This window comes from Asparagus officinalis, chromosome 3 (assembly GCF_001876935.1).
Source record: "Asparagus officinalis chromosome 3, Aspof.V1, whole genome shotgun sequence".
NCBI lineage: Eukaryota > Viridiplantae > Streptophyta > Magnoliopsida > Asparagales > Asparagaceae > Asparagus > Asparagus officinalis.
Window position 1 is genome coordinate 5,908,742 of NC_033796.1, and position 10,138 is coordinate 5,918,879.

Below are 10,138 nucleotides of genomic sequence, written 5' to 3' on the forward strand. Positions count from 1 at the left end.
ATAAATCCGAGTTAATTTTTTTTTAAAAATGTGCTATTTTATATGCTCTTCTGCTTCTCTCTCGACTTAGAGACGATCTTCTTTTCTTTTCTTTTCCTTTTTTGCCCTTTTTAATCTGTTGTGACCTTCGAGGTGAGAGATCTTCCATAGCCAATTTGGCTTTCTAGTTTAGCTTGCGTGATGCTTTGAGATTTGTGGGGACCATGTTTCACTTTTTGCTGTTCCCCACTGTGCACACATTACGCACGTGCAACATGAACTTTAGGGGTTAGCCTGTGCCAATTAGGACCATCTCCTTGTGGCTCTTGTACTTGGTATCAGAGTGCTAAAAACTTCCCAGTGATCTTCGAGGGTTTTTACTTTTGATCTTGTTAGTTGTATGTTGTGCATCTTAATTTATGTTAACCACTATTTTCTCATCTGGTGCATTATCATAATAGCTTCTGCTGTATGAAAATAATCTCTATATGCTCTGCCTAACTTTTATTTTAGCCAGTTTAACTCTCATCGTTGGGGTTTTGAGTCCGCGCTTGAATTTGAATGGCCGTTGTAGTTATTCTGCTCCGCTTTCTAGATTATATTTTGCAAGTATGTATCTTTGAAATGGTCTGGTTGGTATCTTAATTCTGTTGTCGACATGAATTAGGTGCTCTGGTTGGTATTTTAATGTTTGATTTCATCTACACGGTTTAAGTTCTTACTTGCTTTTTTCTTCCTCTTGTGTGAATAGAACACGGCTGAATCCAGACATTTTTTCCCCTTCTATTTTGAGCATGGGAGCAGATATTTTCTACTTAGCTTTTCAGCACCCATTTTGTACAAAAGTTTTAGGAGAAGACCCGACAATGGTAATTTTGTAATTAAAAAGTTTCCTATAGTTTTCTATAAACTATGTTTGGTTCAAAAAAAAGTTTATAGAAAAATTTTCTATTAAGCAGGAAAAAGTACCACATTTTATAAAAATTAACCTTCTCTCAAGATGAGAGGAAATTGGTTAGAAATCTAACGCATTGATTTAAATAATAATTTTTGTACAAACTTATCCATTGTCACTTCTCAACTCATTTTCTATGAAGTTGATTTTTCCTCTTTTTTGTATTTTGAGCCAAACAAAAAAAGAGTAAAAAAAAAAGAAAACGCCACTTTTCGAATTTCTATGAACTTCTCCTATAATTTTTATAAAAGTATATGAAAATAAATTTTTGGGTACTTTTTCTTTCCTTTTTTTATTATAGAAATTGAACCAAACAGCCACTTAATGTATATAGTCACACATAACACATTATGGAGATGTGACAGACACCATCAGTTTTAGTTTGCTCACCTGTAAGATTTTCGCAAGCTTGTGATTCTTTCATGGAGCTCGTCAATGGAAACGTGCAAAAAAAAAGTAGGAGCGATGTTGGATGAGCTTGTGATCATGCACCTTCTACAATGTTAATCTAGCTTTTATAAAGGGCCTTTTTATATATCCTATATTTGGCCTCCATGTTAGCCTTCTTGATTCAATTTGTAATCATTTGTTCTCTATTCCATTAACTCCACCATCTCGAGTAATTAGTAATTACCAACTCAACACCAACCATGCCAAAATTGAATTGGAAAGCTTTATACTAGTTATAGCACAGAATTGACTACTAAATCAAATTGATATTATTATTATTTTTGGCAAAGTGACATGCTTTTGCAACATCAATTATAAAAAGACCGCAGTTATAAGAAAAGATACGGTTGTAATCTTAAGAATGACAAATTTTTTTACAGATTATTGTTGCAGTTACAATTGTTCTCCCAACCAAAAAATGTTAAACTACACGAACTTCGAGAATATTGACTGGTTCATAATTGGCGATAATTAGACCACAAATTGGTTGGAATCTTTTTAGTTCGAGATTAGTATGATACTATTATTTTTACAGCGTCTTTCGCACGTACGTACATGAATCAAACCCAGGTACTCCACGAGGAAGAGCCGCGGTTTTGCCATGTGACCTAGCTACTGGAGCGTCTTACTTGTAGTCTAGCTAGTATCGTCCGAATATGAACGCTTCCCGTAGCCTCCGAGGAGCCCTTCGGAGATGTGACAGAATTTGGTGACGTGACAATTTTTGAAAGTTAGAACTACCGGTAAAACTACTTATCGTACAATTCGCGTGATTTGAAAAATTAAGTCAAATACTTTTTCGCTCTGAGCATGATACCGAAGGGATCATACAATTTTTTTGTCCAGACACGCACGCACCTTCGCTAAAACAACGAACACACGGTGCCTATTCGCTCGATGTCTTGTTCCTGTCCGCGTGCATGAGCTGCTCAATTATGGAAGAAAAAAGGGCGATATGACAGTATGACACCCGCTCTCCGCCGTCCAAAAATCATCGGGGTGCGCGCAACTAATTTCAGACCTCACGTACAACAGAAATGAACGATAACAGGACCACTAAATAAAATACCAAATTTTTTCCTCGCAAATTGCCTTCAACGGAGGGAAGCTGTAGAGCTCGTCATATATCAATTCATTTGTCCCCGTACATGATAAGGACTCGAGTGGAGGCGCCATTTTGCAACTTCCCCAGTCGTAGCCTTGTCATCCCACACGCATCCTGATGCTGATATTTTACGGTGTATTTTACTTTGTCTTTCGAACAATCTTCATCAAGTTGTTCAAAAAGAAGAAGAAGAAATGGTGGAAAAAAATTGTTCTGAAAATGAGTTATCGCGGAAAAATCTCGCTCGTTATTCATTCTTTTTTCGACTGCTTCGACAACGAAGGAGCGAAACTTTGGAGGAACGATCTCTCTTTCTCTGTCTCTCATTATTTGATTTCGACCGAAACTATGAGAATTGGATTCTCAAACTTGTGTGGTCCTGTGACGGCTTTGATCCGGTGACAATGTCTAGCCCAATTCTCGTTATTTGCTCGTATAGCAAGGTGCTTTTAGGGAAAAGGTGGCATTAACGTTGAAATATCTATACTATCAAGTTGCCGTCACCGACTGAATAAAAAAAATAAAGTTTTTTTACGATGGACCTTAAACATTCTCGTTAAGATAAGCATTAAGTGACATTAATCGTACTATAAAATTAAGAAGAATAGTGAACACTACTCATATGATATCATTTGTTATCATAGATTAATAACCCAGAGCATCCCAATTGGCGAGAAATATCGGCCAATGGAACGTAGTTCTATTAAAACCAAACCACTAACATGCCTGCAATATCTCTCGCCACTTTCTTTTTTATTTAAAAAAAAAAGTAGTCAATGGGTACTCTTTTTTATGTGTGTACGTATAAAAAGCCACAAACATGATACATAAAAAATAGTAACATTAGTCATCCTCACTACTATTTTTTTTTTACGATTAACTACTACCCTGACAAGAAAACCATAAACCCTAAAATTAATTGGCTGAGCCAGGGACGCAAACGCTGATGTTGACGTACACAAGTTGAAGTTTGTCTTGATTATGGATACTTTCAGGCCTACTACAAGACAATCAAGGAAAAAAGAAAACAAAGGATATATTTATCATAACCGCCTTCAATTCTCGAGGAGCTTCTTTTGCCAAGAGAAATTGCCAACATTCTTCAATTTCAAATACACACAACAACAAAAATAAACAGCCATTTTAATTTGTTTAGAGTTATCTCCTCCGGTAAATTAATCATTATCGTATCTTTTTCAAGTTTTAACATATTCATCTTAACTGTTCTGATTTCTTTAGTCCTTCCTACTCTATTATTATAACCGCCATCGATTTTTTGCTTTTTGTGCTCAGTAGGAGAAAGCCTCTAACCTCGTCTGAAAATATTTATTTATTTTTTTTACAAGTCCACGATAATATAGTTATTTCTGGTATGTCCATTTTTGTGGAGCATACATTTTTTTTTTGTAACGAGGGAACCTGGTCAACCCCTCAGCACCCCTCCTTTGAAGTCTGGCGGAGACCACGGTTCGAACCCCACGATCCTCCCAGAGCTAAGGGAGCCCATCTCCTATTACCAGGAGGCCCACTACCACATGACATGGTCGCTCAGCGTGTGGACCGAGCTGGCGCGAACGAACCCCTAACTACCAGGCTGATTGGCTGACCAGGAAAACCCCCGGGTCCCCACCCCCACCCTAAGCTAGAGAGGACGAGGTGAATGCAGCAACGGGGATTTGAACCCCTGACCAACTAGGGAGATCTCCATCCCTCACTCTTCGTGGCGCTAGCCAGAAGTCCCACCCGCGGGTGGTGCATACTTTTTTAATTGCACAACATTCTGATCAATTGAAACACACGAGTAACACAATTTTTTTTTCACAGACATGATGCAATTCCTTTACCTTTCCCGATTTATAAATAACACAACATATATCCTCAAGGTCCAGAGGGAACCGCACCATCATGCAAGCAAATCCTCACAAGCAACTCGCTCTTGAACATTAAAAAGTTAAAAACCACGCTCAAAGTGCACAAACAAAATCACCACTGGACTCAATATCATCAAGATCCTCCATATCTGCGTCCATGTCATCAAGATCCGTGCTCCCTCCAAAGAGATGTCTCACCCCTAAATTAGGCCCCTCCGCTGGCTTCCGCGCTTCTTGGATTATGGCAGTGATATCTTCGACGCTCTGCATTGGAGAGCTCGTGTCATTCTGTAACGTGCTCAGATATTCATCAGTCATCTCTAATGGCAGATTTCTTAAGAACCAAGGGTGGGTTTTTATCTCTGGAATTGTTATCCTCTGGGGGGGGGAGACAAAGTTCATAGGAAAAAAATGTTGATCAAATTATCATTTTAGAGAAAATAAGATATTCAAAAGTGTTATACTCGATAAAATGTAAGTCAAGCAGACAAATATCTTTCATGGATTCCGCATAATAAAGAGATGTCATAAAGAAGTTTATAGGAATTTTAAACAACTAATGATGTGGAGAATATTCTGCAGTTTTAGTACCTTTTCTGGGTTTGCTACAAAAATCCGAGAGAGGAGGTGTCTACATTCTGTTGATACTCGAACATAGTCTGGAATTGAGTATTGAACACTAAGTATTCTCTGCCAAAATGAAAATTTAATGGATAAAAAATGTTAGATATGATTATTATAAATGCAATAGAACGAAGTGCTCAAAAATTTTATAATGTTGGAATGATTATGAAACATATCAGATATCACTTACCCCAATTGTCTTTTTGAAGTTTCTTGGATCATCTGGATCTTCAAAGGGGTAAGCTCCAACAAGCATTACATATAATGTTACCCCACAAGACCAAACATCTGCAATCTAAATTGTACAATTTGGATCCCAAAAAAAAAATTTGAAGGGATTATTATTAGCTTTGACCAATAAAGTTCACTTCATTAGTAAATAAGGATAACTAAGCTTGCCTTTCCATCATATTCCTTTCTACATAAAACCTCAGGAGCAATGTAAGCCGGTGTTCCCACAGTTGACTTTGGCTGTGAATGCAACACAGAGGACTGCAAAAAAAAGGGGTTAACGTGAAATATTATATCTGTAATTATTATTCTATTATTTTTATTATAAAGTACTCGATAGAATTTTTAGTCACCTTCGAATAGCCAAAATCACAAATTTTAAGGCGAGGAGCTGTGTTTCCATCCAAGAGGGTATTTTCTAGCTTCAAATCTCTATGACATATTTGCTGCAATGAAAATGTTAAAACTAAAAAAATTGGAATCTGACTTGCAGAATATCATGTAATTGATTTTGGAAAAGATTTTACCATGGAGTGACAATAACTGACCCCCGAAATCAATTGTTGGAAGAAGAACCTCGCCTATTATATTTCAAGATCAGTAACTAAGTCATGATAATAATATATAAAATCATAAATAAATGATTTTATTTACCTCATCTTCACTAAATCTCCCAGCATTGCAAATCCTCTCAAAAAGTTCACCACCAGCAGCATATTCCATAACTATAGCAAGATGTGTAGGGGTCAACAGAACCTGAGGCAAAAGGACTAATTAACAGTATACACTGAACTCATTTTACAAAATCTTTATTAAAAAGAAGAGAATAGTACAAGTGAATATCAACATCCTCATTGACAAAACTATTCAAGATGTCTCATATCAAAGAGGTTCAGATGTTAAATGGTCGAAAAACATATTTGCAATTGTATGCCGACAAAATGTTAGCTCTTTATTGTCCATCACAAAGTTCCTCGTGGCAATCACTTGCCAGAGATAGAAAGTTAAGTGGAAGGTAGACTTGTCATCTTCTCGGTTAAGAATTGCAGATATTAAAAGTATATCAATCTTGTCAAAAACCTATCATTTGAAATCACAAAGCGAGAGATGATGAAGAGCTTTGTGATGCTACAAGTGAAGCATGCCAAGGAAAACAAAATCACACCAACTTCTACAGTGATTATTGTCTTGAATATGGTTTCCATAAACTATTACGTCAAACGCTAGTCTAAGGATGTTTACTTACTAAATCCAACTTGGATAAGGACCTTTGTCATGCACTAATCAAAGTCTAGGCTTTTTAGAAAAGAAAGCAAAAATAGTCATCATATGTATTTGGACTTATCTGCTCAGCATTGTCATCGGGACCATCAAAAGAGAACCCTTCAAATTGATTAATTATGCCTAAACTTTTTGGCACATAATGCAATAAAAGAATGCACTAGTAACAAACTGTCCATCATAATAAGATCATTGCTGGACTAGTGACTCACTCTGAGATCAATCTTTTTATAATAGACAATAATAGAATTAAGTTAAAAATCTATCAAAGTTGCAATAAGAGTTTTCAAATATTTACCACTGAAATGCGATATATTCAATTTCGTTTATCGTCAATACTATTTCTTTCGGGAGGAGCAAGCTAAAGTGAGGTGGAAAGAAAATCTTTTCGATGAAAAACCAGTGTATATTAAATAATGAGGTTTTTGACAAGTTGTTCAATTGGGGGAGAAAATATCTGACAATTGAAGGGGGTTGTTAGTGGTAGACGTATAAAAATAATGTCAAGATTTTTGAGTGATGGAAAGAGGACGTTGAATGTCAATATAAAGCTTTAAATTAAAGAGGAGGACTACCATCAACTTTTAACAATTGTAACCAACATAATCATCCCCATTACTTAATTACATTAAAAAATTCAATAACACCAACATGTAACTTTAAATAGAAACCCCCCATCCACACTAAGAAGAACTGCCATGGAACAGAGCAGAGACTTACCTCCTTAAACCTAACTATATTTGGGTGCGTCAACGATCTATGGTTCATGATCTCCCTTTGTACATGCTCATCTATCTGCTCAACAAAAAAAAAAAAAAAAAAAAAAAACAACATAAACTGAAAATTACATGAAAACACCAAAATGTTGAGAATATCAATCCAAGTCAAAACCCAAATTCAGCCAAACCCATAACCCAAAATTTGATTTTGACCACAATACGACACTACATAGCAAAGGAGTATTCAAAATTCAGTAAGAAACAGAAAAGGCAACAAGGACCCATGTACCAAAATTTGATTTTTAAGCTGAATTTCAAAAAAAAAAAAAAAAAACTTTTGCAATCAATTACAGAAGCAGTTTAGAACAGATTTCAAAAAAAAAAAAAAAAAACTTTTGCAATCAATTACAGAAGCAGTTTAGAACAGAGACCTTCTCTCCTCTCTCTATAAACTTGACAGCATAGAGCTCTTTGGTCCATAAATCCCTGACCAATTTAGCCACTCCAAAATTCCCAGAGCCAATATCTTTGATCACTTCATAGCGCTCCATCTCAATACAATCATCACCCAACTCAGCAAATCTCCTCTCTCTCTCTCCCCCCCTCTCTCTCTGTATATCTCTTATCTCTGTTGCTTATAAGACAACAAGGAAGCAAAGAAGGATAGAGAAGCAAAAGACACATAAAGATAAGCGTGAGGAGAGCGTTCTCTATTTATCCCCTCTCTCTCTCTCTCTTCTATATTCTCTGCATAGATCTCTCAAATCCCGACCACAGCTGACAGCTCTTTCCACAGCGGAAACTTTTGACCATAAACCAGTGTGACCACTATCTGACCACGACACGTGTCATTCTGTGGTGGTTCAGTCCTTGGTCATAATGTGGTCAGAAATAATCGGGTCTAAAAGGGAGTCAAAAATTTTTTTTTATGCGTGAAGACAAATTTTAAAAAAATTAGGAGCGATTGTAAAATATTATCCTGTGACCTTGTCAAAAAAAAGAGGAGAGAATGGCACCGGATGCTCCAATCTGGTTCATTTGGTGACGTTTGATGTTAGTTATTGCGGTTCATTTTTGTGTTGAACCAGATTTTTCTTCACTTTTTCTGAACAAAATAAATCCCCGTCTTCTTATGAGTTATGAGTTAATGATGCCATTGAGATCTATCTTGATTATAATTCGGATAGGCGTAGGTCATGGAGTATAATATTCACTTTTGTGGTAAATAATTCAATGTTTTACTTCTGTGGTAAGAGATTTATTCTGACCTTTTCTAGTTGTATTTGATGCCAGAATACACTTTGCACCCTTGTTGACGAAAGCGAGATGAAGATTTTTTGCTTTTCCATTGAGGAATCCTCAGCCAGAAGACGTTGTGGTACGTACACAAGAATTCTTCGCCCACACCCAAACATTTACTTTCTATAGACGGACAAATTTTCAAAACCATCCGGTTTTGAAATTTATTCCCAAAAAAAGACCTCTTTCAACCTTAATTTCAACAGACCTAGTTAGATGAAACTGGGTCTGTTTTTGAAAAAAAAATTTCCAAACTTCACGGGAGTTGAACTCCCGTGAAGTTTTTTCTCATAACAAAAAAAAAAAATTTCCAAACTTCACGGGAGTTGAACTCCCGTGAAGTTTTTTCTCATAACAAAACTTCACGGGAGTTCAACTCCCGTGAAGTTTGAATTTTTTTTTTTCAAAAACCGACCTAGTTTCAACCAACTGGGTCGGTTTTTGAAATTAAAGTTAAAATTGGTCGTTTTTTATAAATAAATTTCAAAAGTGGATGGTTTTGAAAATTTGTCCTTCTATAGACATACACGGTTCATTAAAATGTGCTAATAGGAATTATCAGTGTGCTCTCGATGTCTCATCAACTTGAGTTGATGATTACACTAACTTGGTTTTCTGTCAGTAGTGATTTTTGGACCGTTGTCACTGATTTTACTATGTCCACATATTTTATATAGTTTATATAGTCTCCACGTTGATTTAAAATCAGGGGTTTTTGGAAATCGAACCTAGGCTCCCTACGGAAAGCGATCTGGATTAATCATGTGACCTATTAGGGGCTGTTTGGAACAAAAAAAAGAGGGTTTTTTGGCTGAAAGCGTGACACTGTGTCAGGCTTTCACCCAAAAAACCCCTCATTTTTTTTGTTCCAAACAGCCCCTTAGGCTTTCTCTCAATATTAGTCTCTCAAATCTCTATAACTGCTCATAAGTCCCTTAAATTCTAAGGGGTCTTGCAATTTGGTTCCTCAATGATCAAAATATCTAGGGACTTAAGAGTTTGGGGCTTTTGGAGAACATGAGCTTAGAAGTATTTTGGTTATTGAGGGACCAATTTGAAGAACATTTTAGGATTTGAGAGCAGTTTCAGAGATTTGAGGGACTAATATGGAATGATTGAAGATTTGAGGGACCAGTACTAAAAAAAGCAAATCAATAGTACACACTCAGCCTTCTCCTTTCCTGCTATATTATTTTCTGCGGTGTATAGGAAATTGAATATTGGATTTTGATAGACTTTCAACTTGTTCTAGGATTGTATCTTATCATAACATTCAGTGTTTATTTATTAATTAAGCTAATCTTACGAGGTCCATCTAGAAGACCTCCATGAACCTTATATAAACTTTCATCAGGGGGACCATTTTTTAATAATTTAGCAGCCTGGAGCATTGGGGCTCTACCCTTTTTCTCAGACGAAGGGGGGGAAATAGCAAGAAGACCTCCATGGAGAAACCCATGGGCTGTGGTCCAACGGGGCTATTTAGCAAAAATTATATTATTACAGAGCTATTTAAACAAGTATAATATCTCATTTAAAACTAGGCTTAAATGAGATATTAATTTTTTTGCAATACTTCATGCATTATAATATGTTAGCTACGTATAATTTCTTTATCTTAACA

The 10,138-nt window shown here is 36.2% G+C and overlaps 1 protein-coding gene across 2 annotated transcripts; it reads right to left on the reverse strand.

The window, feature by feature from the left end:
* On the reverse strand, positions 4,292 to 7,934 carry LOC109832771 (serine/threonine-protein kinase SAPK2-like). 2 transcript variants are annotated; one of them, XM_020400185.1, is made up of 9 exons: positions 7,647 to 7,934; positions 7,217 to 7,291; positions 5,870 to 5,971; positions 5,743 to 5,796; positions 5,569 to 5,661; positions 5,384 to 5,476; positions 5,175 to 5,279; positions 4,952 to 5,050; positions 4,292 to 4,624 (listed from the first exon to the last, which is right to left on the reverse strand). In XM_020400185.1, exons 1-9 carry the CDS (start codon positions 7,764 to 7,766, stop codon positions 4,454 to 4,456), a joined length of 912 nt encoding a protein of 303 aa, XP_020255774.1. In that variant the 5' UTR covers positions 7,767 to 7,934; the 3' UTR covers positions 4,292 to 4,453. The 2 variants fall into 2 exon arrangements, with proteins under 2 accessions (XP_020255774.1, XP_020255773.1); XM_020400184.1 differs by having other exon boundaries at positions 4,292 to 4,738; positions 7,647 to 7,931.

What these genes read in the sequence shown, in the direction of transcription:
- LOC109832771 (XM_020400184.1), bottom strand. Translation starts at nt 7,766, where the DNA reads ATGGAGCGCTATGAAGTGATCAAAGATATTGGCTCTGGGAATTTTGGA. An exon ending in GAAAGGAATATGATGGAAAG is followed by an intron (nt 5,280 to 5,383) that starts GCAAGCTTAGTT and finishes TGTACAATTTAG; the next exon opens with ATTGCAGATGTTTGGTCTTG. An exon ending in TTGTAGCAAACCCAGAAAAG is followed by an intron (nt 4,739 to 4,951) that starts GTACTAAAACTG and finishes TCCCCCCCCCAG; the next exon opens with AGGATAACAATTCCAGAGAT.